Raw genomic sequence first — 27,925 nt, 5'->3', positions numbered from 1 at the left:
TATTTGCATAATTATTTTAATCTGTAAATACAGAATTTAATCCAGCATTCAAATAATTCATCACACCCATCAGTTTTGTATGAAGACCAAAGAATAAATGGTCTGAAAACTGAATTAATAAAGCTGGTTGAGGATTTTACTATGTTTGCATTATTGATGCAATCTTGAGACAGAAACCCTGCCAAAACCAATCTTTCTGACATTCAACTGCAGGAATATAATACACCATAATGCACATAAGCCATCAAACAAACAGAACCTTAGCCACACCACTTACAAAGAGGTGTTCAGAGAATATTAACCAGCTGTTCAGTGAATTTTCATAGTGGATTCACCAACTATGAAAGTGGATGATCTATTGGAAAATCCAAATTTCTACTATAAATTGATGAGCACAACATACCAGTTTAAACCAAATCCATCAAAAGTTTAGCACTCTTTGAAAAGTTTAGCACACTTCAATTTCACCTCTGTGAAATTGAAATGATTTGAAGATGCCAGTCTGGAATAGAGTAAGAGGTTATGTTCCTGAGTGGTGCCAATAAACCTTTGTGCAGCTGAATGCTATTCCAAGGAAAAACTAATTCTGTGATCAGTTGTGCTGTCAACATCCGTACCTAATATGAAGGAAGTAGGCACTTTCTCATTCCTAAGAGCAACATAGACACTAGAGAAGTTCAAAAAAGGCGTCTAGTGTTGCTAGGAAAAAAAAAAAACATAAACCTGGGAAAGTAATTCAGAAAAGAGGAGGAAAAAAATCCAGCTTAATTGTAATTTGTGTGCTGTTTGTTTTGCTCTCTTATTGGGAGTGATCTTTATTCTGCACATTCCAGTGAAAGGCCATTCACTTTTCATTAATCTTCTTTCTGATGGCAACTGGAACACCATTCCAGAGTTTCAACATTCCCTTGATGCTGCTCTGCTTAATGCTTGTGTGCTATTTAAACAAAGCATATTCAAACCAAATCTGACTATATATGGAATTCCATGACAAGTAAAACTTTGGATGCCTGACAAAAAAGAACCATGAAAACAGAATACACACACAAACACACAAAACACTCCAAACTGCACAAACTCAACATGTACTAGAACAGGCTCTTGGTGGCAAAGGTCAGGTACCCAGTGTGACCAACCATCTCCCTGAGCGGCACACCACTTTTGAACTGCACAGCTCCTTGCTGCAGATTAGAGCATGGGCTACCTTGGTTTGACGGGTTGCTGCTGTCAAAGCCAGTGCTAGAATTATCCTCAGCTGCTTTTCCAAGGTCAGAGATTTGCAACCTAATTGTCCTCACATTGTACACTCGGAGCAGAATTTCCAAGGTGTTAATCTCTGTAAAACCATATTCTTCCATCGCTAGACAGGTTCTTTGGACTTGTTCAATGCAGGGGGAGAAAGAGCAGATGCGGCCACCTGCAGAATAAGACAGGCAGTGGAGAAGAGAGCAAAAACCAAAATGCAGCACTTTTAATCATTTTTCAAATTCTCCCAGATGCCCATAGAATTACTGTTACACAGACAAAGTGAAAACATTCTTCAAGAAAATCTCTGTGAGGCAACTCTGCAGGTTTAGTGTCAGCATGAAATCAAACACAGACGACTCTACAAGATGCTTCAGACCCTTTAAAAACTGCAACAGCAACTTCATTCATCTTCCAAATCCTGTGTTGCCCACTGCATTTGTTCATGATAAAACCATTAATGTTGATCCCTTTAGAGCAGAGACCCTTTCAGAATCACTCTCCACTGTTCCGGACTGAGGACTGAACTGAAGTTGGCACCTACACAAAGCCAGAAGTCATTCTCCACACACTGTACTGAGTTGCCTTCATTACAATATCAGCGTGCGTGCACACACAGTCTGACAAAAGCGGCTGTGTTTATTTGAGAACGATGGTATGCATGTACAGAATAAAGTAATCTCTCCAGGCCATAGACGGAGGGATGTTAAGGCTTTTCCCTTTTAGTCAAACTGACTAGCATGTCTCCCGAGCATTAAAATTTACTGGATATCAGGAAGGTTTACAGCAAATGCCTCAAAACTCTAGGATAGGGCTTTTAAGTGATAATCTGACACTTGTCTCCTTATCTGAGCACAGTTCAGATTTTTGATTCTAAATACAGAGTATTAGTAGGCCCCCTACAACTTTCTGAGTACTACAATGTCACCTTAACAGCTGAGAATAGAATGATTCAGATTTACTCTGAAAAGCCACAGCCAAATCAGATCAAAGAATTATAAGGACACTGTCTGCCACAAAGCCAGGGCATGTGCTTTCACCCAGGACACAATGTCCCACAAGGCCCTTCCTGAAAAGCTTTTGTGCTGGGGGAAGGAACACTGGGCAATGCAGCTCCAGCTATTGTTTTACTTACTACAATTAGATGAAAATGCTTGCTGACCTGATTTGCATTCCTTCCCAGCCTTCTCCCAGGCTCATCCACTCAAGCCTTCCAGCACCAGTCATGGAAGTAGTTAAAGAACCCATACAAGTGAGAGCAAAGCATTCTGCTATAAATAGAGGCTATGCTGGGACTACATGAAGCCTGCTTTATCTCGAACTCTCCTTTTTTTCTTTTTCGTTTCTACAGTCACATCTCTATAAAAAGAAAGCATCAGGTCTGAAAGCGTCAATGTAGCACTCCAGTTACTGCACAGCAATGATGTGCTGGGTATGGGCTGCGAAGAACAGTTTCCATGACCATTAATCCACCATACATTAAGTAGGATTTAATTTTAGACATGAAATAAAGTCTCCACAGCCAGGGATTCTTATAATGCATCATAAGAACAAAGTACCTTGGACAAGTAATTCCCTGGAGTGACAATTAAAATCCAATCTAATAATCACCTGCAAAATTAATGCTGGTATGTGTCATTATTAACCAACTCTGTTGATGTTGATTTAATTGCACACCCAGTCCGCTAGCTCCCGTGAAATTGGATTTCTATGTTCACCAGGATTATCAGGGCTACTAAAATGATGCTGAAGTGGACAGCTAATCTTTTCTGGCCAAAGCAGTAGACACTCTTACAATGCTTGTGGATGTAAAAAAGAAAAGCTCAGGAAGAAATGTATGTTATATAATTAGAAAGCTACTATGAGGCACGTGTTATAAAGATGTTATATGCTTATTGTGTAGGGAATTGAACAAATGTCTAAGTTAGCTAAATGTCACTTCATAATAACTCACTGTCTGCAAAGCAGGAATGTGCAGAGACCAGAGACTTACTACGATTTCATTCAGGCTGTTTTTGGTGATTTATATTGCAATAAAAAAGGGAAATATAATCACATTTACATTAAGTCTGTTCTTACTTGTTCTGACTACAAGGATTTCAAGATATGTTTAGGCTTTTGAATTCACATGCTCTGGATTTACACTCAAAACCTAAGGAACCTGCACACAGCTGTTGCCATACAAGCTGCAGAGCCACCTACGGATCTTGTCAAGCCTTCAGTTAAAGGCAGAGCACCCTTCATTTTGCCTCGGGATGGCCAGCTGAGCACAGAATGTCAACACCAAACTTGGTGATGATTTATCAGAATGCCTCCTTGCAAAGTGGACTGCTTGGGGACGTGAGTTACAGAAAACAGGCTTTCAAGCTCTTGCTTCCAGTAGTTAATACCAAGAGGGGAAGCATAAAAAATAATGTTATTTTACTTACTGCACTGCTGGAAGCTTCTCAGGTATGAAAAGTGAGAAACCAGTGTAACAGCTGGTGTTTCATATAACTGAGAGCATCCAGTGGGATTTAGTAGTTCTGTTTTTCCCTTTAATACCTATTGTTCTCATTCTTATTATTATAGATGCCTCCCAAATAAATATACCTACAAATGGCTTCATGGATCCTAACAAGTGGGAAAGGAGTCTCCTCTGCTTTTTCCTGTAAACACCATTAAACTGCCTGGATTTGACTCGAAGGCTGGACTTGTTTGATTAAGCAGATATTAAGAAAATATTGGAAAGCTACAATTAGCAGAAGGTGGAAAGGCAAAAAAAGAAACTGCAGTTCCAGACTAAGGGAGACTGTCTAAAATAAAAAGATTTGGGAAGCTACAACTGCCATGGTATGTTTAGACCAGGAAAAAAAACTGGACTGCAAGCAGCAGAAAACCAGCACTCAGAAGGACATGCTCATCTGTCCCAGGAGCAGAGATCCTGTCACCTCCAACAGACCAGATCAGATGCTTCTGAATTTTCTAAACTGTAGGCTGCCCTCTGTACCCTCACCAGCTTACCAGCTAGGCAAGACCCTTTCTGGCACAATCATCAAGCAGACAGAAATCTAGATTTTAGCATTCACAATTGTCAGATTCTCTAAGAGCCCTCTTGTCCTTTAGACACCAAGAGGCATTTAGAGCTTACAAGACTTGAATATGCATTGGCTTGTCCTGCCATGCCAAGGATTCCTTAGTGAATGAAGAAAAGACGTACTCCCTCCCTCTCCACTTGCTAGGGCACACTGCTCTGCCTGTGGATCACAAAGGGGTGGAGGAGACTAGAGAGCAGTGAAAACAACTGAACGGAAACTTCTTAGTACAAACTGAGTTTGTGTTCTTTCAGAGCTCTGCTTTTAGGAAAGCTACCATTCCTAAATTTGGTTAATGAGATCTATGTGTCATCATAAATTGATACAGTAATTATCTGAGATTAATCCTGTTCACATTGGAAAGCTGTGTGAGCTTTTTGATCTGAAGAGTTGTCTAAAAATGTGTTTATTCGTGTATAATGCACCTGACAAGTGTTACAGATGAGGAGAAAATAATGAGACTGTATGAAAGATTTAAATTTCTTTCTACCTCCAGTTTTACAGGGAGTGAGTTAGTTTGAAACATTTAATAGAGAGGATAAACCTCCCAAACCTGTAGGCTGGAACAAGCCCACACAGTCCTGGCAGTCATTATAACTAGCAATAGGGTTGAAAGGATATGAAAACTGTAGATACAGTTCAAACTGGAATTATTAGAAAAGAGAGCATAAAGGAAGGGAGAAATAAAAGAGAAGATTTGCATCCACAAAGCTCTGTACATTTTAACAGACATTAACTGATTAGTAATCAAGGGACACATCCTTGCATCTGTACAAGAGGTCAGTGCCTCAAAAGTTGCTCCTCCTTCAGGAGCAGTTCCTGGTATGTTCCTGTGCAATTCCAGCAAACAATTTTGTTTCTGGTTTGTCTGAGCAAAGACTAACACCTCTACCACTTCTATTCAGCTGATAACTGCATTAGGTTTCAAGCATGGAAAATCTGGCAGTACCCAACTGACGTGAGCTTAGGATACAGAAAATGTGTCCAAGTTATGTGCTCTCACTTTTGTAGATTTTAGTATGCGTCACAAGTGCTTTCACAGTTTTTTTTTCACCATCCCAATATTACAGCTACAGGTTGGGCAGAGAAGAGATTCAGAGCAGCCCTGCAGAGAAGGACTTGGGGGTGCTGGTTGATGAGAAAATGAACATGAGCCAGCAGTGTGCACTTGCAGGCCAGAAAGCCAACCGTATCCTGGGCTGCATCAAAAGGAGCGTGACCAGCAAGTTGAAGGAGGTGATCCTGCCCCTCTACTCTGCTCTTGTGAGACCTCACCTGGAGTATTGTGTGTAGTTCTGGTGTCCTCAACATAAAAAGGACATGGAACTGTTGGAACAAGTCCAGAGGAGGGCCACGAGAATGATCAGGGGGCTGGAGCACCTCCCATAAGACAGGCTGAGGAAGCTGGGGCTGTTCAGCCTGGAGAAGAGAAGGCTGCGTGGAGACCTCATAGCAGCCTTCCAGTATCTGAAGGGGGCCTATAGGGATGCTGGAGAGGGACTCTTCATTAGAGACTGTAGTGATAGGACAAGGGGTAACGGGTTAAAACTTAAGCAGGGGAAGTTTAGATTGGATATAAGGAGGAAATTCCTTCCTGTTAGGGTGGTGAGGCACTGTAATAGGTTGCCCAGGGAGGTTGTGAATGCTCCATCCCTGGCAGTGTTCAAGACCAGGCTGGACGAGGCCTTGGGTGATATGATTTAGCGTAAGGTGTCCCTGCCCACGGCAGGGGGGTTGGAACTAGATGATCTTAAGGTCCTTTCCAACCCTAATTATTCTATGATTCTATGATTCTATTCAGAAGATGCAAAAAGAACATATGTAGTGCAGCACCACTAAGTTTCCAGGGAAAAGAGCCTGTAATTTTAGAAACAATTCTGTGATGTAAAAAATACAACACAGCATTTTTATCTCTGAAAAAAAGAACACAGCTCTGGGTTTTGGGACTTCAGTGCATTGTCATAATTGGAAGATTATGTTGCAAAGATCTCAAGGAAGAAAAAATTACACAGGCATTATCATTATGCAGAGGCGAGGCAGGAGAGTCACTGAGCAGCATCACCATGGCATTTACTCTGTGCTAGTAGGACACTAAAAATATTGCCTCTGTAAAAGGGGACAGAACGTCCTTAAGCAAGTGTACTAGTGGGCGATTCGATGTAGCTTCCCTGACAAGTGAAATCAGAGGATTTGGCTGTTGGAAAAAATTAAAGGATGTTTCTTCGTTCAGAAAACAAATTTTTCTCCAAATCACTTGCCAGCTCATTAACAGGAGCTTGATGTGATTTTCTGCAAATGTGTCCTTAACCTCTACTTTCGTAGGTGCATCCTTCAGAAGGGATTTATTCCTGCTCACTATCATGGGCTGGCAAAAGTATGCAACAAGGAAATGTAAAAAATCAGTTGGCTCCAAACTGGGGAAGAAAACTTAAGGATTCTTTCATCCCAAACTACTTCCTGAAAACTCTGTAAAAGCAAATATCTTTGGCCAGCATTCCGTGGCATGGATTATGATGCAGGAATCCTTCTGTTTGTCTCTTAACACATGACAGAATCACTTTTACTTAAGGCCAAGCCCATCATATGCACTTGGCCTACCAATCCCTGACAGACCAGAGCTACGTTAACACTCTAATGATATACAACAACTTGGGCTGGCTCAGCAAAGTCAGTGCTTGGGAGCCAAATGAAGCTGTGTAGTTATCTGGTCCTATTTCCTAGCAGGGCAGCTCTGCACTACAGCAGATGGCCCCTCAATGTTGAGAGGATATGAATCACAGAATTACCAGGCTGGGAGGGACCTCAAGGATCATCTGGTGCAACTCTTGGCAAAGCATGACCTAGACTAGATGCCCCAGCACACTGTCCAATGAATGTCGAGAGTCTCCAATACTGGGGAGTCTACCACTTCCCTGAGGAGGTTATTCCAATGGCCGATTGTTCTCATTGTGAAAAATTTTCCTCTGCTGTACAACTGGAATCTCCCTTGGGAGTAACTTGTACCCACTGGCCCTCATCTTTTCCATGTGACTCCCTGTAAAAAGGAAGTCTCCATCTTCTTTATAGCCACCCTTTAAATACTGAAAAATAAAGTCTTCCCTAAGCTTCCCTTCTCAAGGCTTCTCTCACGCGGCAGGTTTTCCAGTCCTTTGGTCATCTTTATAGCACTTCTCTGGGTAACACGTGCTTCAATCTAAACTTAATTTGTGGATCTTTAACCTCACCTTCATTCTCCTTCAAATCAAACCAGGTACCACACTAGCAAAGGTCGGTGCTGACATTTTAGCAAACACTCATTGATGCATCCATTTATTCCAAAACAATCTCCTGGGGACATGAGAAGCACTGATACCAACTTGAGTAGCACCTGCATGGGTGGAGGCCTACAGCATGCTAGACGGTCAGACTCCACTTCCTGCCCTAACACATTCCCTGAGAGTTCTTGAGGTAGCCCAAGCCCAAACAACATCAGCCTTCACGCCACTGCCCTCTTCTCAGTGTGATTCAGCCTGTGGTACTCCCTACCCAGTTACCAGAGAGGTGAGACTCGCAGCCAGGGATTTCAGCTGCTCCTCAAAGCCACACTGGGGTGGTTTAAAAACTGGACCACAAACAACCCCTGGGGCTCAAGAAAAATAGCCAGTGAGACTTTCTACATAGACTTGGTATTCCCTGAAAGCTCAGAGGAGGAGGGAGGCAAGCCCAAATGAAAACTGAAACTAGCTAAACCAGGCAATGCCTTACTTGCACCACAGGCTACTGGGAGGATGAGATATTATGTATTCTCTTATACAGCATCTGTAATAACCAAACCTGGCAGGTTAGGACAACACTCAATGGCTATGCTAAGGGGAAAAAAATGCAAACAAGACCTGTTTTAAGTTCACTGTGTACAAATGAAATAAATATAAGACTTTGGAAATGAAAGCCTACTACTACTACAAAGAGCAAAGTACTGCTGAAGGGCTTCTGTGATGCCAGGAAATGCAGAGGCCCAAAGAGGGAGTTGTGCAGAGGTGACTTCCCTTGCAGAGTTTGGGGGGGGAGACCTGACAGCACCATGTTACCTGATTCAGGTGGTATCTCAGCAATGACAGTTTAACAAACTCAAAATACAGGGGCTTTAGGACACTCAAGAGGAAGTGGCGAGTTTGAATTTAAGAGTACAATCTTTAACAGAAAGAAAGGAAACAAAAGAGGGGTGCTTTTAATAATTTTATGACTCAGACTGTTAATTTAAACACCACTAAGGACTGAGTTATAATGCAAGAGGCCAATCCAACCTAATAGGTGGCTTCCTACCTGAAAAAAATAAAATCCATAAGAAAATTATCGTACAAGTGGGTTTCTGCCTCAGCTTCCACAGGCTTGGAAGAAATAGGCAATATTTCTGAGAGTGGAGTAGGTGGGTGCAGAATTATATTCAAAGCACTACAGTATTCAGCTGCAGATGACTGTGACTCAAAAGTTTCAGGGCATTTAAGAACTGCAGAATATTGACGATATTTTTGTTACCTCACAATTTTTTCATTTTCTACCTTTTTAAAATTTAGCCTGAAGGGGTTAACAGCAATTCTGCAAAAAGCTGTCAAGGTCAGATATTGGGAACAGCAGTTCTACTATAGAACAGCATTAATCAGCAGATGCTGCAAAAGAAAAACAGTGCAGGTCTGGAAATGAAAGCAAGTTCTGCAGTGCAGCAGTGCCTGAGAGATACTACAAGCAGCATTTCTGCTGAAAGTGTGAGTGGTGAAATCAGCACAGAAGGATGCAGCTGAGATGCAAGCCTGAATGTCGGCAGAGTACATCACCAGGAAACAGGAACCTTCTAGTCACAAACCTACTGTGCCATTTTATTCTTTCAGCTTTTCAGAGGCTGGCAGTGCTTTAAATGGGCGGCCAAGCTACTATAAGTGGTGTATTTACAGCATACTGCAAGGCATACCCTCAGTGATAAATGTACTCTGTAAAGAGGATCATTAACACCCAGCCTACTAGGAGCTGCCACTATTCAGGACCTTGAGTTAAGTAGGGGAGAAAACACTGATTTGATCAGATTTTGTTAAGAACTCTCTTATATACAGGTTCAGCTGAACACTCTATAATGAATATTGTGGTTTTAAAGAGGAGGCTAGCTGATGTTATAGATTGAATTTGCTTAGCTCTCATTTCATCCAAAGTACCCGAAGACTTTAGGGAATAAATTACCACTATCTGCAGTACAGCTGCAATATCTGCATGGCACACCACAATAAAACCCACAGTGTGAATGGTTTAAATGTGACCTGTCCAGATGTGAGAGAGAGGCCGGGGGTGGAACGACTCAGTGCTTTATCACTGTTGCTAACCCTTGGAACAACGGCAGTATGTGCACAGACTGTCCTTACTGCAGAAGAGCTTTAACTATTTGAAAACAAAAAAAAGCCCTATAAAGCTATCTGCCTGCAGTAGGGAAAGGGAAGCCATTACAGATACCCTTCTATCACATTTTAGATTTTGCAGCAGTAAAAGAAAACCCACAATAAAAAATATCCATGATTTGGAATGAAACAGAAGCATGTGTAAGTTTGTACCAATTATGACTGCAATCAATTATATTTCAGATGAAAAAGCTTTTGTTTCCATACAAAATAAAAAAAAAAAAAAAAAAAAAATATGTCTGTGGCTCTTATTCAGGTGCTGTGAAACCCAAAAGATGAGTACCAGATCTCAAGACTCTGGTGGCTGTTTGCAGCCAAAAACTACAGCAAGAGTCACCAAGTCTGCCTTTTGACTAGAATGTAAAGTGTGTGATGCCACTTCACAAACACAAAAATGTGGGATTTTAAAGCATTATCTATATTGCCTAAACAGATATAACCTTGTGGCACAGAAAAGCACAGCCAGATGGCATGGCCACTTTGGAACTATAATACCTTTTTTTAGGATTTCAAATGAGACAAGGATTCAAAACCTGAAACTGTTCAAGCAGCTCTGCTTAGTATGCTAACTGTGCACCACTTAAATAATTCAAATTGGACTGCGCAATGCAGCGCCTTCTAAGCTGGGAAGTCAGCTGAGTGTTGTGCTCACTAGATTAGATAATTTGAGCATGGGAAGGGCATTGTACAGTGCAGTGAAAATTACCTTTTTCCCCAGGACACACTGGAAAGCAGCTACAGACTGAGCCGTAACCCTTGCAGGTACAGAGTCCCAGCCAGGCTCTCTTTAGTCAGTATTTTTTAAAAGAAAGTGTGTGTTACACTGGTATCAGAAAGCTTTCTAGAACATTTTCAGTAGTAGCTGAGGTAGCCTACCAGCAAGGTCAGCCCTGACTCAGCAAGGTAATGTACATTCAGTGACTGTTAAGAACAAGCTTAAATCCTGTGATTTCAAGACCTAGCAATTCACTTAAAGTCAGGCCTGTGATTACATATTTTAACAAACAACTGGGCCTTGGCACATAATCAAGTTTTACTAAATTCATGTAGCAGCATGCTCTCCTGATTAGAAAAGTCACTTTTGTAGATGTAAGTCATCTGGCACAAGTTAGTTCAGATCCACACCAGTAAAGTCACACTAGTATAACATTAAGGGAAAAATTATTCCAGGATGAAAGAATGATTTATTCACTGAACCTTATTTTGCAATAGGGAAAAGAACTAATGAAATCCATCCAATACCTTGACAGTTCTCACTTGCTGTCACAATCATGGAATAACTGGCATAAGCTAGATACCCTTTCTGTTCAATTCCCACTGCAACCAATGGCAAACTTCTCATTAGCTCCAATAGTAAAGATTTAAGGCAGAAATTGGCAAGTATATTTAAGTATAACCACATTTTCTTTAACAATACTGATGGAGTGCTCTGTTGAATAGGTTCAAGTCTACAATGACTGACGTGAAGTGTGTCTGAACACCTTTTATACATACACCTTCCCATTGAATTGCCAAAGAAATACGCTTCCAGCATTTATTGTTACTGCTGCTTCCCACACCCCTCAGATCTAACGAAATGCACTTGACGGAGGTTCAAAGGGTTTTTCATAAATTGCCCATGCTAATTGTAGCAGCTAGCACAGGCCTGTAGGAAAAAAAGTTCTCCTTTCAAATCTTCCACTCTAAATTGAAGAGCTCTTTTGAAGGTTTTTCAGCCTTGGAAATGCCTAGAGACTTTCACATTAGAGAACACTGATTACACAATGGAAGGGAGCAAATCTAGGTATGGCTCAAAGGCAGAGATGTGTGCATGTACAGTACTTCCTGAGCAGAAAGAGGTAAGTGCAGTTACCTTCAGCTTTTAATGCTGACTTTGCATGTCCTATGGCTTCCCATGGAGACGGAATATCTAGGAACACCGCGTCTGCAATGTTTGAGACACCAAACCCATTTTTGCATACATCTTGGTTGGTGACAGTGACGAGATGTTCCACCCCATGCTCTCGAAACTCCTCCCTGGCCTTCTCAGCCCTCTGTTGGTGGAACTCCACCGTGTACAGGTGCCCCGTGGGAGCCACTGTCCTGATGACAGCGTGTGAGAGGGATCCGCTGCCTGTACCTGGAAAAGACAAAACAACTCATGAAATATGCCTTTTGTCAGAGCTAAACATTAGAACACAGCTCTTCTCCATTAATACTCCTTGGAACACTTCCTCAAATCCAAATGAACAGAAACCACTGGTTAAACTACTCAAAGAGAAGAGTCCTTCCTTCACAAGGCAAGAGTGACTAAATGCCCTAGGAAACAGTCTTAAGGGTCCTCAAATCATTAATTAAAAATCTGGCAAACTCTGTCTTACCTCCCTAGGGTAGGAAACTAATGCCAAGGGTCAGCTCTAACAAATGCCACAAACAGAACACAAAGAAGTGCATGTGACAGGAAAAAGTCACGGAAATTACCCAGATTTCTTTTTCAAAGGCCAGGCTCTTCTAGGATGAAAAAAAGATGAAGGCAGATTTTAATGTCTTTCAAAACCTTATGCTTTATTAAAACAAAGAAGAGATGTTGGCAAGAGTTAGTGCTTGAAAATCCTATTGATATCTATGCAAACAAATGGTCTGCAGGATATGAAGTCTGTTTTACCCAGGGCTCTTGAGAGACACTGGCCATCCTTGACTCCCACTGAAATTATCCAAAACTAAGGTTTCCCTGCAGTCACAAAGACCAACCAACCTGCTTTTGCAGGTGACTTACATACATGCACAGCTACACAATCTTAACTTAGTCTAAAGAGAGCCATCACATACCTGAAACTGTACACAAGTACCATTACCATGTACAACCAGGGACCATTAAGACAGATTCTCTTCCTTGTTTTAGTTTGATAATTTAGGACACTTATTTTAAACGATCAATTGGCATATTAAATAGATGAATGACTAATAAAGAACACTTTCACTGCAGAGAACACCCATATACCAATTCACATTGCAAATTACTCACTGAAGTGGCATTTAACAGAATAACCCCTCAAGCTCAAAACTCCACAGCAGCCCCAAATTATCTGTGTTTATTGATTTATAATTCTGTACTTGGAACATATTCCTCCTGTAGAAAGAAAATCTATTTCTAGATATCTTCAGTGACTGTTCAGGCTAAATTTCAGCCTGAAGCAAGTTCTTTCACCTAACACAGATCTTCAAAAGCTTACAAAGGACAGAACCTGAAATAAAGCAGTGGTGGAGAAAGTTCAGAAATGAGTAGAAAGGAAATTAATTAGGGGACACAGTTCCCCTGCTTAATTGGAACAACACTTCCCACAACCATACAGGAAGTCAGCTTACTCACAGATCCAAGGCTCTTGCCACCTAGTCACATAAGGGGAGAATCATTGCCGTGGCACCATATTTAATCTGTCAGCACTGAAAGAATAGCTATTCAGACTGTAAACAGAGCTCAGGGCCCATGTTTGCCCCCGGATCAACCGCCTGCGCTGTGGAATCAGCACTGCTCCTCTGCTTCCCCCTGAGAGGGCTCTGACCCCAACAGGCAGGCTAGCAACCTCCCCCTGCTTTAATGGGGTAGATTAGGTGGGGAGGGAGGACTGACAGATTTTAGCACTAGCCTCAAAGAGGTCCAAAGGAAGAGAGAAACTGTGACACACACTTAACTTCAGGTGAAAATCCACTGATTTTCACAATTGAAAACCAATTTTCAATTGTGAATTTATGACAGTATTAAAATAAAGCAAACAAAAGGCAAAGACACTTACATGTGCACACATGAAAAACTATCTGGTCATAGCACCCATAGGCTCTGAAGGTCAACATGAACTTTTCCCTGGTCAGAAGGAGTAAGGGTAGCATGATAGCCATGTGGTTGTAAAGCCTCAAAGATACATGTGCATAACAAAGAAGTGACAGGGAAGTTTAGATTGGATATAAGAAGGAAATTCTTTCCTGTTAGGGTGGTGAGGCACTGGAATAGGTTGCCTGGGGAGGTTGTGAATGCTCCATCCCTGGCAGTGTTCAAGACCAGGTTGGACGAGGCCTTGGGTGATATGATTTAGCGTAAGGTGCCCCTGCCCACTGCAGGGGGGTTGGAACTAGATGATCTTAAGGTCCTTTCCAACCCTAACTATTCTATGATTCTATTATTCTATGACATTTAATTGATTTTGTGGTAGTGGGTTTTTTTCCTTTTTAATGACAAGAGCAGGGAACTATTTTTCACAGGATGCTAAAATGACTAAACTTCTGCCCTTATATTTCATGCCAGAAGGCAGGACTGCACAACTGAGAACTTTTGCAAACTGACAGAATTTCATTATTTTACGTCTCAAGTGAGTTATACGGCACACTTTCTGTATCTTTCTCTGCTAATCTAAAAGAGCGAACAGAAGGCCTGTCAGCACAGCTGGGCTGTAAGCAGATGAGAGAGGAAGCTTGTGCATGTATCCAGTTCCCTTGTTCATATTCTTCTACATTTTTAATCACTTTCCTTTTAAATCTGCTGTTAAAAACACCACAGAAGATACTGTTTGTCTCCTTCCTAGGGAAACTCATTAAGATCTTTTGGCTTCTTTTCTTTTCTCTCCATGCCAAACCCTGAAATTTCCAGGATGTTGGAAGTCATCATCACTTGCATGCATATTACAGAGCTTTTGTTAAAACAAGGTTGCCAGGAACTGTTCATTGTTGACTGGCTACCGCAAACATGAGAATATGTATCATGTTTTAACATATCAAACTCTATCATAGGAACATCATTAATGAGAGTATTTCTGAAGATGATGCCTGCCTTCTCTGTGACAACTCTCAAAACTGCAGGAAACAAAGAACAAGATGGTTATGAATCACCCACCATTGTAAAATCTCTTCTTGAAGAGATTACAGGTTCTGAAGGCAGTCCTGTGCAATTATGATGACCCTCAACTCTGATATGTCTGACAGTTTGGGATGCTTGATGCAACTTATTAAGAATATGAGAGTCTGGCAGTAGAAAGGGAAATTTATGTTTATATTCACCTTCTCCCATGCAAATCTGCAACATTTAACATCTGAGTTCTCCCACCACCTTCTCAATTCCCTTTCGATCTCTCTACTTACTTTAAAATCATTACTGAAAAAAAGTAGTATTCAGCAAAATGGTTCTAGTCAGATTCAAGTTTCATTGGGAAATTAAGGGTATCCTTAGCATGATATAAAATCAGTCAAGAAAGCAGGAAAACGCAAGGAGTAATGCTACTAAGCCTGAAATATTGTAGCTGAATTACCTGCATAAAAACGAACCAAAAACCTGAATGCTCAAAAATTAACTTTTTCCATCAAAAGAGGCAAGTTAAGAATTGGATGGACTTCAACAGATTTTCATTCTCATATAGGTGCACTGAAATGCCTATCTTCCCTATTTGACCTATAAAGTGGAAGGCAAGAAACTTTTAGAAACAAATAGATTGTAATTTTTGCACCAGAATGCTTGCCTTCCTGACAGCCTCCACTATAGTCTAAGAAACTGTTTGCTCTCTACCACAGCACAATGCCTATTTAACAACAGTGTATTAATCATGAATGGACTCTATAAAAGAGAGGTAAAATAACGATAACTCAAACTGCGCTGAAGACATTCCTAACACCACAGCTGCCATTTTAGAGCTCACTTAGATGAGCACTTAGGACACTTGCTAATGCCTCGGGGAAACATGATGCTCTTAGACATTGACTGTTCTATGATCCTAAATGTCTTAGTCAAAAAGCAGACTTCTGCATTGCAGGTATTTAATAACACGCCACAGGGTACCCACCATGCCATACTCAAAAGCTCAAAACCTGAGGAGTAGGCACTGTGTAGGGGATCAGCACGTAGACTGGGAAAGTGGTCCATCCCAGTCCAAAGGCAGGAATTAAGATCCTGTGTGTTAAAACCATGTAAGTCAGGCGGCTCACGGCCTACAGACTGATGTAGTATCCTTCCCTTTTTGGTGGGCTCAAGGGCATTCTATTCTTCTCTGATACATTTAAGCTCAGGAAAAGGTTTCTGCCCTCTCCCAGGGCAAAGAAAACACTGTACTTTTAGAAGGGTATCAATCCTAACAAGTGGACAACTAGATGGAACACTCTAGCTCAGCACCTACTGATACTTCCTTCAGATTTGTAGACAAGAAAGTATTGATCAGATGCACGCCTCAATCATTCCCCTGACCTCAAACAGACCTGTTCTTCTCACTCTCTGCTTAATTCAAGTGACAGGTTTCCACAGAGAAGCCTCCACACACATCACCTATCTTGAGATGATGTCTACATCAAGATCATTTCTTGCCTTTTCAAAGCTGCAGTGGACAACATCTGAGCTGTTAAAAAATAACGTGCTATTTCAGAACAGTACAGATACAAATCAGAACACTGTCCAGAGAAATGTATTACCACAGCATCTAGCATAGCACTTGACTGATAACTGACTAAGAACCTACATTTTTACACTGTTTTCTGTTTATTATTCCATCTCATTTTCTTACTGCAAAGGATATTTGTCTAACTTCCTGGAATCTGATCCAAGCTATAAACCTAAGTGACCCAATTCTGTGTTCTACTGCACTTCCTTATTGCAGGCTATCACCTGGCTTGTCTTCCCATAAAAATTTCTCATAATAGGTGCTTCTTTCTAAAAAAAGAATTACAAATAGTGATTTTGAACATATAGATGTTTACAGCTGTATATATGCAAAAGGATTTGGGAATAAAGCAAAAGAAGCTCTTCTGCTTTAAGCAAAAACCAAGAACATTGGTTCTTATTGCTTGGAAATAGGAAAAGTGAAATTTAATACCAGGTCTCTACAGTATCTAATAACATTTTTAACAGAACTGAAGTTTCTGCTCTAAAATTTGGCTACCAAAATTATTATAAAATGAGTAAATACAAAACAATGACAGTGTGGCTGTATTTGTCTCCTACCTACACCACTTAGACCTAGCAAATAGTAAGACAGGTCATGAGTCAGCTATGAGAACGAAAGGAGCCTCAAAACCTAAAGAAAATTATTCTTTAGACAGAGCTAGCAATTCCACAGCTACCATGTGTCAAGAAACACTGAAGAGAGGAAGACTGGTCACTGTACATGGCAAGTCTGTGTTAACTGGAGAATCATTAATGATTTTTTAAAAATATATGAAAAGATATTAAGCACCTGATGGAAACTAACCCAAATATCTTACTGTGAAAATAGTCAAGGGCACAAATCACAGTGGCAGAGGTAAGACAGGGCAAGAGCAGGGACAGAGAGTAGGAGGAGGAAAGGGAGGGAAAGAGTTTTAAGAAAATGAGCTGGCAACTGACAAACGAAACAGTAAATCAAGAAGCCTCCTTTACAGAACATTAGCTCTTTCTGCTACTATTTGTTGTGGACACCATGCTAAACTAGGCATTTCAGGCAGCACACTGGAGGTCAGAGAGTGCTGCTGCTCACTGACCACACTGAGTATTTGGGGGAAGAATAGCAGTGAAGTTTTCAAGACTGACACTGCCTACAAAAGGAATGAGAATGTGAAGACTGAATTTTTCCTTAGAGATTCAAGAGTCTGAGTTCCTTAGAGAGGGATCTCCAGGATACAGGGGAGGACCTAAAAAAAGCCAGGAGGATTAGCCAGGTTAATAAATGGTTACAAGGGTGGTGTCATAGTCAGGGGTTTGGGTGTCTTGAACACAGGACCCAAGTTTGTAGGCCAGGTCTACTGGGGGTTGATGGAGCTGCTGGAGCAGCGGTTTTGGTAGGAGGCTTGCCAGACTGGTCAAGGAGGCTTTAAACTAGATGTGTTGTGGGAGGGGGACATCATTCCATCCCAAAACACCCATTCAGTTGCCAGCACCTATAATAAATGCTTGGAGCAATGTAGAGATATTCCAGACACTCCAGTCAATGAGCCAGCTTCATTTGGAGCTTGTCTCAGATGCCTCTATACAAACGCCCGTAGTATGGGGAACAAACAAGAGGAGTTAGAGATGTGTGCACATCTACAGGGCTATGATATAATAGTCATCACAGAAACATGGTGGGATGGCTCCTATGACTGGAGTGTTGGAATGGAAGGTTACAGGCTTTTTAGAAAAGACAGGCCCGGCAGGCAGGGAGGGGGAGTTGCCCTTTATGTTAGGGATAGGCTGGAGAGTATGGAACTCTGTTTGGGGACAGGTGAGCAGTTAACAGAGAGTTTGTGGGTGAGGGTTAAAGGGAGAACAGCGATGGGAGACATTACTGTGGGGATCTGTTACAGACCGACAGGTCAAGAAGAACCTACGGATGAAGCACTCCATAGACAGATAGGAAAAGCCTCACGCTCACAGGCCCTTGTTCTGATGGGGGACTTCAACCACCCTGATATCTGTTGGAGGGACAGTACGGCTCGGCACAAGCAATCCAGGAGGTTCCTCGATTGTGTGGAAGACAACTTCCTTCTGCAAGTAATAGAGGAGCCGACAAGGAGAGGTGCCATGCTTGACCTCGTGCTCACCAACAGGGAAGGGCTCGTTGGAAATGTGATGCTCCAGGGCAGCCTTGAATGCAGCGATCATGAGATGGTTGAATTCGAGATCCTCAGGACAGTAAGAAGAGCGTGCAGCAAGCTCACTGCCCTGGACTTCAAGAGAGCAGACTTTGGCCTCTTAAGGAACCTGCCTAGTAAGGTTCCATGGAATAGAGCCCTAGAGGGCAGAGCGGCCCAAGACTGTTGGTTGATATTCAAGGATCACCTGCTCCAAGCTCAGGAGTTTTGCATCCCAACCAGAAGGAAGTGCAGCAGGAGGGCCAGGAGACCTCCTTGGATGGATAAGGAGCTGCTGAGGAAAATTCAATTGAAAAAAGAGGCTTACAAAAAGTGGAAGCAAGGACAGGCGGCCTGGGAAGAATACAGGGATGTTGTCCGGGAAAGCTAAGGACCAGGTTAGGAAAGCTAAGGCCCAGCTAGAATTGAACTTGGCTAGGGATGTTAAGGATAACAGGAAGGGATTATACAGGTATGTAGCAAATAAAAGACAGACTAGGGACATCGTAGGTCCCCTCTAGAAGCTCTTGGGAGAACTGGCTACACAGGATTTGGAGAAGGCTGAGGTTCTGAATGACTTCTTTGCCTCAGTCTTCACTGGCAAAGGCTCTGACCACACCACCCAAGTCTTGGAAGGCAGACGCAGGGACTGTGAGAATGAAGACCTTGCGCCCACTGTAGGAGAAGAACTGGTTTGAAACCATCTTAAGAACCTGAATGTGCACATGTCCATGAAATCCATCTGCTGGTCCTGAAGGAGCTGGCGGATGAAGTTGCTAAGCCACTGGCCATCATATTTGAGAAATCATGGCAGTCAGGTGAAGTTCCCGATGACTGGAAAAAGGGAAATATAACCCCCATTTTCAAGAAGGGGAAAATGGATGACCCGGGGAATTACAGAGCAGTCAGTCTCACCTCTGTGCCTGGCAAAATCTTGGAGCACATTCTCCTGGAAGGCATGCTAAGGCACATGAAAAACAACAAGGTGCTTGGTGACAGCCCGCATGGCTTCACTAAGGGGAAATCCTGCCGGACCAATTTGGTGGCCTTCTATGATGGAGCTACAGAACTGATGGACAGGGGTAGAGCAGTTAATGTCATCTACCTGGACTTGTGCAAAGTGTTCAACACTGTCCCACACGACATCCTTGTCTCTAAATTGGAGAGACATCAATTTGATGGATGGACCACTCGGTGGATAAAGAACTGGCTGGATGGCTGCACGCAAAGAGTTGTGGTCAATGGCTCAATGTTTTCCAGCTGGAGACCAGTAACGAGTGGTGTCCCTCAGGGATCGGTGTTGGGACCGGTCTTGTTCAACATCTTTGTTGATGACATGGACAGTGGGATTGAGTGCGCCCTCAGCAAGTCTGCCGATGACACCAAGCTGTGTGGTTCGGTTGATATGCTGGCGGGAAGGAATGCCATCCAGAGGGACCCTGACACGCTTGTGAGGTGAGCTGATGCCAAGCTCATGAAGGTTAACCATGCCAAGTGCAAGGTCCTACACCTGGGTCAGAGCAACCCCAGGCACAGCTACAGGTTGGGCAGAGAAGAGATTCAGAGCAGCCCTGCGGAGAAGGACTTGGAGGTGTTGGTTGATGAGAAAAGGAACATGAGCCAGCTTCAGTGTGCGCTTGCAGCCCAGAAAGCCAACCGTATCCTGGGCTGCATCAAAAGGAGCATGACCAGCAGGTGGAAGGAGGTGATCCTGCCCCTCTACTCTGCTCTTGTGAGACCTCACCTGGAGTATTGTGTGTAGTTCTGGTGTCCTCAACATAAAAAGGACATGGAACTGTTGGAACAAGTGCAGAGAAGGGCCACGAGGATGATCAGGGAACTGGAGCACCTCCCATATGAAGACAGGCTGAGAAAGTTGGGGCTGTTCAGTCTGGAGAAGAGAAGGCTGCGTGGAGACCTCATAGCAGCCTTCCAGTATCTGAAGGGGGCCTACAGGGATGCTGTGGAGGGACTCTTCATTAGGGACTGTAGTGACAAGACAAGGGGTAACGGGTTCAAACTTAAACAGGGGAAGTTTAGATTGGATATAAGAAGGAAATTCCTTCCTGTTAGGGGGGTGGAATGGGTTGCCCAGGGAAGTTGTGAATGCTCCATCCCTGGCAGTGTTCAAGGCCAGGTTGGACAAAACCTTGGGTGAGATGGTTTAGTGTGAAATGTCCCTGCCCACAGCAGGGGGGCTGGAACTAGATGATCTTAAGGTCCTTCCAACCCTAACTATTCTATGATTCTATGATCTCTCATTGTCCTTCAATCTTCCACAGAACAAACATAATACTGTTAAGTTCAGAGCTGCATAACAAATGCGCTTCGTGGGCAAGTGAAATGACAAGATGAAAGTGAGTCCAGACAGTCTGGAAACAAATGCTTTAGGGCATGACCAGCATTCTCCATCAGATGCATGTGAGCTGCAAGTCTGAATACATTGGAGTGATGCCTCATGTGGCCGCAGTTGGTTTGGTTCAGTTCTTTGGCACATGAAGAGAATACTCTGCTCTCTGATATTTGTACTAATGAGGCCTTTCTTATACTTCAAAAGGTACTATACAGGAATCGGGTTTTCACTCTAACCTGAACAGCTGCTAGGAAGTAGATAAGAGACATCATAAAACATTGACTTAATTAGTATGAACATGTTCCAAAATCAAATTAATACTTACAAACTGTACTTTACACTAGAGTTGCAAAGAGTTTACATATACATATATCACAAAAATTTTAAAGATGTGAGCAATATTTGTCAAAAAGTCTATAAGCACTTCAGAAGACTCATAAGCACACACGTGACTTGCTAAGGCTTCACAATAAACTATTAATCATTTATTAAGTATCCATTAATCATTAAGTCCTCATTAATTTTTTATGAACGTGCTCTTAACAAAATCTATACCCAGGCTGAGTCTGAAAATCTCATAATTGTTTCTGAGAAGCTCTAGTGTAAGGCTGGCTGGCAGCTCTCATTACTCCTCCACAGAAAAACCATGAGGACCCAGAATACTGTTCTCAGTCTTCAGAAACCCAGTCTGTGGGCTCAGAAACCCACTGTTGTGTGGCAATGAGCAGGGTTTAGCAATTTTTAATTTGGGATTTAGCTGAAGGGAAACAAAAAAATCCAATTAACATTTTTTGCTCATGTGAGTCTGATTTTGCTGAATGCTGAAGGATCACTGGGATGGTGGTTAGAATACTTTTGACTAAATTACATTTTGCCTAAATACTATGCTCCATTGAAGCCAGAATATTTCTAAGATTTATCAGATTAAATAAAGTTTCACAGTGCTGTATTGCATTCCCCAGGTAATTCTGAGGGCTAGCATAGACACTTGTTTAGGTCTCACCAGGGAGAGAAGACAGCAAAAAAGCCTTGATACATAGGCACTGGAAGGAAAAATCTAGAAAAAAAAAGGTTCCACACACTTCTGTTTGGAAATAATATCTGAGAGGTTCCATTCTGGTCCAAATGTAGAATAAAAGGATTAGTTTTGGAGAGTGCAACACAAAAGATTCATCTTATTCCTTTATCTAGACAGTGGATGCACGTGCAATGAACACAAATGGGATCGGAGTTACCTGATGAGAATTAAAGGTTCTTGATACCAGGCCACCCACAGCAGGTATTTTAGGAGTTATCTCAATTATTCTTTAATTCTAGAAAGATCAGGTTGTTAAAGACTGCGTCAGAGTGGGAAATTCCGTAGTCCAGGGACCAATGATTTCAAGAGATGTTAGCTCCAGCAATCATCCTAATAGTCTTTAAATCTCAACGTACCTTTATAAATTAGAAATTGGCAGAAGGCAGAAAAAGGATCATATTCCTACACCTCTGTCACGAAACTTCAGGCAGATGCTGAGTTCCCTTATAGCCTCAATAGAGTCAGCTTGCATCATTTTTAATTATGCATGCACTGCTGACAAGCTTGCTCTTTAGGTATTTATTAAAGAGGATTAAAAATAGTAAAACCTGTATTAATATGTTTGTATCTTTTATGACAAATTATGAGTAATCAATTAAAAATGCATAATTCAAGTGATATAAAATTGAGCCTTCTGGTTATTCTACTGAATTTTTATTATCACACACAAAAGATCATTTATACTCATATACAACATGACACAGAAGGTACTTCATCTTATTTTCTCAGTCTTCATATAGTTGTGGAGACTAATCCACCATTCTGCCTGCTTACACTGGGCAAATGCCATGGTCTAATTAATAAGACCAAAGAGCCTGGCCTCTTTACAGTGCCTGCTTTTCTAGTCTGATCAGCAACTACGTACAAAAGTTCAATTTCAAATAATAAAAAAGACAGACCTCCATGCTAATTAATGCTCAAAATACATCTAAACGCAGCACCAGCAAGAAGCAGACTCAAATGTCATTACTAGACCAGATTTCCTGTCTTGTTTCTACTAATCGCCATTGGGCTGTTTCTGTCTAGGCCACACAAGGTTAATCTAGAACTAATTATTTTGAATCAGTAAAAACTGTCTAATTTAGGATGGCACCAAAATAGGTTACATCATCAAACTGGAGGCTCCAGTTGTCAGGATCTATAAAATTTTTCATTTGAATCACCTCTTTTGGTCAGTTGCAAGCAAATTTGCAGTAAGATCTCTTGCATTAACAGGTGAATTTGATGCAATACTCTTTCTTTCTGACCAGTAAAACTTTCAAGCAATGCAAGCACAGCTATAGCAATAAAACTGTTCACTTTTCCTGGAAAGCTGAAGTTACAATACTTTGACTGCACAGGCATTAAAATAAACCTGGAGACAGGTTCCCATTAGCCAGAAGGACAGCTTATGGCTATGAATTTTGACTCACAACATCTTTGGGAATCTGGATAGGTTACCTCATCAAGTGTTTCCATTCCTTAGATATTTAGATAAATGAACTTTTAAACATTTTACCACCTCTAGGTACTTTTGACGTTACTGAAAACATTTTATGTGCAGGTCTGTACATCAACACCCACCTATTCCAAGCAAGGCAGGACATAACAATTCAAATCTCCCACACTTTGACTAATTTGCTGAGTTTATTTTTCCCATCTTGTCTAAACACAGCAAGGAGGGGAAGAGCTGAAGAAATGCCCAATGAACAACAGGGCTACTTCCCAAAACTAAAAATTCCTGACCATCCTACAAACCAAACTATAAACTCAAAGGACCCAAACATTTTAGCAGTTACAGAGGCTCTGCCTGTGGCTTTGCCTGTTTCAAGTGCTGCTATACAGCCACCAGCTCCGTATACCACCTGTTCCTTAATGGGTGCAACTGGATGTAAAGCAGCATTTCATCATGTTGGAAAGTGGTCATTACGCCTCAAAGGCTGCCCAAAATTATGCTTGGGTGGGAACAGAAAATGTTAAATGTGAGAAAATACAGCACAATCCTGTCATGCTGATCTATGCTTGCAATATCTATGCTTGAGAGGGAAGTGTGTGGAACTGCTTCAAAGGAAACAGAAAAAAAAACCAAGGACAATCTACCCCAGTTCATATTTTTCCAAACTGATGGACTCGAATCAAGCAAGCCTCATACTGCTTGCAGCAATAATGTCATGAAGGTACTATTATAAACTGTATTTAAGCAGCAAAATAACTATTAATATAAAATTCCACTCCTTACTTGCAAATTAAGCAAAATCAGCGAAGTTGTAATAAATTAAACCAAGTTTAGAAACAAAACAGAGCCATGTGATAAACACATCATCCATTGTATTAAACAGCTACAGCGATTCTGTATGCAGTTCCACCGCTACAAATGGATCCCACTTTGGAACAGAAAGCTAAAATAGATGTACTTACATGGTATCACACTATATAAATATTCCATTTTATTTTCCTTATTAGTTCAACACCCTATCATCAGACTCTTTCACTGGGTTATTTCAACTATGTTCTCTGAAAGTGCAAATTTAAAGCCTGAATTTTATTCAAATCATGTGCTCAAAAATATTTTTAACTACTTAACAACTACAGTTTTAGAAAAGGTAAAGAAAAATGTTTATATATTTATTTTAAGAAGATGAATTAATCAAACACATACTCAGAGGTATACCCATACATGAGCCCAGCATACTGAGGTAACATCACTTGCTGAAGAAACAGCAGCACATGAGGAAACACATGCACTTGAAATAGAATACTCAGTGCGTAGGCTGTGAAAATTGTATCATGATTCAATAATTGTATCATAAAAAGAAGAGACTTTATGCAAAATGTAAAGATAAGCCTTTTCTTTTCATGAAAGTGTTGGTGTTACTTCTTAATAAAGGATTTCAACACATTAATTATTACCTGATTCGCATACTATGGAGCCTGGCTTCAGTTCTAACATCATGGTGATTATAGAGATGTCAGTGGAATACAGAATCTGCGTCCTGTGTGGAAGATTCATGGTCCACAGTTCTGGAGTTGGATGAAGAATAAACACCCATCCTCCTTTACTGCAGGTTACTTTGGAACCATACTTCTTGCCTATGAGGTCTGTGGAATGCCTGATGACCCCATACTTAGTCTGAGTTACAGTGCCATGTTGGACTTTCACAGGAAACATGGATTCATGGCCCAAGAACACAATAGCTGTGTCACCGTCCTTTATTGTATCTCCATATTCAGCAAAACTCATTGTGACAGTCTTGTAGCTTGCTGATAGTTGTCACCTAGAAGAGAATAAATATGTCAAGAGAGTTCTGAGGCATCATGATGGAGACATAAACTGAAGTAATTTCATTTACCCCAATACCAAACAAAAACACACTGTGCAAATATGTTAGCAAGAGAACCCCACAAAGTTCAGGAACCTCCTCCCACTGCACTCTTGATCTAATTAAAATCAATTGAAAGGTCCCACAGATTTGAATATAACCAGTATTTTTCCCATTTTATAGCAAATTTTAAAGAAAATTTAGAAAATACATTACAATTTACTCAGCCTGCTCCACAATACTGAGAAACCTGCAAGTTGCTAAAATGTCAGGACTGTTCAATTCCACTTCACAAGCTCTCAAGAGTCTAAGATCAGTAACCCTCAGAGTTGTAACTCTTAGTTATACCACAGGCTCTTAAGTGGTAAATTTTATTTCCATCTGCTGGCTTTACCATGGTGGTTTACAACACAAGACAATTGTTATTTGCCTGGGTATAAATCCAGTAACAAAAGTTTATTTGAAAGTTTTCCAAATGAAGATTTAGAGATAGGATAAACATAGTATATGCATTAATTTATGCATATATATAACTAACTACAAGGATAAAAGAATATTGTGGCCTTTAATTTGCCATCAGGGGCATAAAGCAATTGTCTGGGAAATGATCTGTGCTGCAACTAAACTTAGACAACCATCTGCAAGGTAATACAAACAGTTGTATTATTTTAGCTCCATGGTATTGAAGTTGTTTAGAGAATTACAATTAAATTTTGGTTTTGAGAAAATCTAAACATTAGAAGGCACATTACAGTGAAACTTGATGCTGCCTTTCAGATAAGGCAGCTATCTAAACTGAAGGTTGATCAGTTCATGGGAGGAATAGTTTCATGAAGTAATGGTCATTCCAAAGTTTTCTAACATCAAACCCTAAGACAGAAGGCTTTGAAAGTCAGATTTCTCAGACTTCTGGTACTTTCTTCCATGACAGAATTAAAAGCAGTGTTACTTTTAGCTTCAGAAAAATGATTTGATTCCACCACTTCTGTACTGCAGGCATGACAGCCTGCTCTGACTTCACTGTTTTAATGAAAAGCTTTTTGTTGTAAAATTCTAGCTTGTTTTTGTTGACTGAAACTCGGCATAGTTCAGTTTGCTGTTAAGCAGCTCGATTTATAACTTTTCCACTGCAGTCACTGAGACTGATAAACAGATGCGCTTGTGTCCAAAATTTCCAAAGTTTATGACATGCTTATTGCATAATGTATTCAGATGCCAAAGCAGAATAGGCCTGCCTGGACATATGGTGAAATAGTAAGAAAGGCATCCCATGAATTCAGAAATGTATATATACTGGACTTTGTGAGATAGTACAAATGCTTAACCAGATTTAATAGCTTGCACTGTCTAATTACATTCCTGTTTTAGACTTTCAGAAATGGCATTTGTAGCTCTCATTCTATATAGCATTAAAGCAATGTAGTTTTCAGCTCTCAGTAAGAATAGTACCATCTGAAAGGACTTTGATGGTAACCCATTTATTTCATGGTAGTTAGACTGTAGTTACACCCATGTGCAAAAGCAACATTCCTTCAGTATGTCAGGGGCATGGAGAAAATTATTCTCCCTTTGATTACACAGACTGACTTCCAGTTTCTTTGCCTTCCTTTGAGCCGCCAGACTTAGCACAGCTAAGTGTCACCACACTGCAGGCTGAGATCCAAGTGTGAGAAATCTCTCAGATCTCACCTGGCACATTATATTCATACATGGGGTAAATGCAGGGTCTTTGGTAGTTTTGTCTCCCCTATGCCAAGGGGCACAGTAATCTACGAACATTCATTTTCATGCATTTTTAATCATTTTCTGTTCCATACCACTACAGAGCCTCATACACTGTTCTTACATTTCTCTTCCCAAGCAGCATACAGATACCTTGGTACACAGTTACTTTTGCCACTAGTGCTGTGTGGAGTGGAAGGGAACACAAGGCAGTGCCTTGTGGCAAGGGCTTAAAGCTTTTCTATGGGCCATGACTGGAGCGACCTAAACTCAAATGACCCAAGCAATCTCTCAGCAGCCTCACGAATTAAACAACTAAAACGATTCTGTGTTCCCGTCAGCCAAAACCCAGATACACCTCTCTTGACCAGCTACCACGCAGTCCTGGCATGCTGCCTCTTCCCTCTCCGAGAAGCTTGGCTGCTTGACAGGGCAGCACAGGCAACCTCCCGAGGAGGATGAGGAGGCAGGCATAACCCGCTCACCGCGGGGCAGCACAGGGCGCCGGTAACACGCAGGCCGGTGGCCCACCCAGAGCGCTGCGGCTCCCGGGCTCTTCCTCCCTGCGGCCCCACAGCTGAGGGTCGTGAGGGTGGTAACGCAGCTCCCGCGCCCTGGGAGCACAGGAGCCGGTCCCAGCGGAGGCGGGCACGTAACGGCTGTGCCGGGGCAGTGTCAGGGTTGATGGATGTAATTCGGTATTTGCTGAGGGAGGATTAAAAGCACAGACAGGGCAGGGAAGGAAGAGAAAGGGAAAAAGCTCGCCGGCAGCGTCAGAGGAGGGATTAGCCTGGAAGAGAGCAGTATTAAGCCGTGACGGGGCAGAGCAGCGACTCCCTGGGCCGCCGCCGCCGCTCCTCGGGGCCTTGCGTCCCCCCCAGCAGCCACCAACTCTCCCCGTCCCCCAGAGCCGTTACCTTCTGGGACTAAGCCCCGCCAGCAGGCCCGGCCCGGCTCTTCTCACACGCGGTACCCGCCCCGCGCCTCCTTCCTCCCCGGTCGCAGCCTGCTGACGCTCCCGCCGCCTCCGCCCCGCCAGCCCTGCTTGCAGCCGGGCCGCTGCCGCCGCCCGTTCCCGGCGCTGTGAGCCCTAGGTCTCGCAGCCCGTTCAAGCCGCCCGGCCATCAGCCTTCCGTGCTGTTGGCCGCCGCTGCCCGACCTTGCCTCCCCTCCTTTCCGCGCTCCTTGCTGGGTCCCTG

The 27,925-nt window shown here is 42.1% G+C and overlaps 1 protein-coding gene across 1 annotated transcript; it reads right to left on the bottom strand.

Annotated features, from left to right (window-relative positions):
- On the bottom strand, nt 1-27,779 carry TRMT61A (tRNA methyltransferase 61A). The gene is made up of 4 exons (XM_062628063.1): nt 27,644-27,779; nt 24,595-24,959; nt 11,592-11,858; nt 1-1,417 (listed from the first exon to the last, which is right to left on the bottom strand). The coding sequence occupies exons 2-4, from the start codon at nt 24,923-24,925 to the stop codon at nt 1,089-1,091; spliced, it is 927 nt and encodes a 308-aa protein (XP_062484047.1). The 5' UTR covers nt 24,926-24,959; nt 27,644-27,779; the 3' UTR covers nt 1-1,088.
- Between the last annotated feature and the right edge of the window lie 146 nt (nt 27,780-27,925).

The sequence above is a fragment of the Pezoporus occidentalis genome, unplaced genomic scaffold (genome assembly GCF_034315485.1).
Source record: "Pezoporus occidentalis ecotype Australia unplaced genomic scaffold, CSIRO_AGI_Poc_V1 ctg31, whole genome shotgun sequence".
In the NCBI taxonomy this organism is placed as follows: domain Eukaryota; kingdom Metazoa; phylum Chordata; class Aves; order Psittaciformes; family Psittacidae; genus Pezoporus; species Pezoporus occidentalis.
This window is presented reverse-complemented; position numbering and strand designations above follow the sequence as displayed.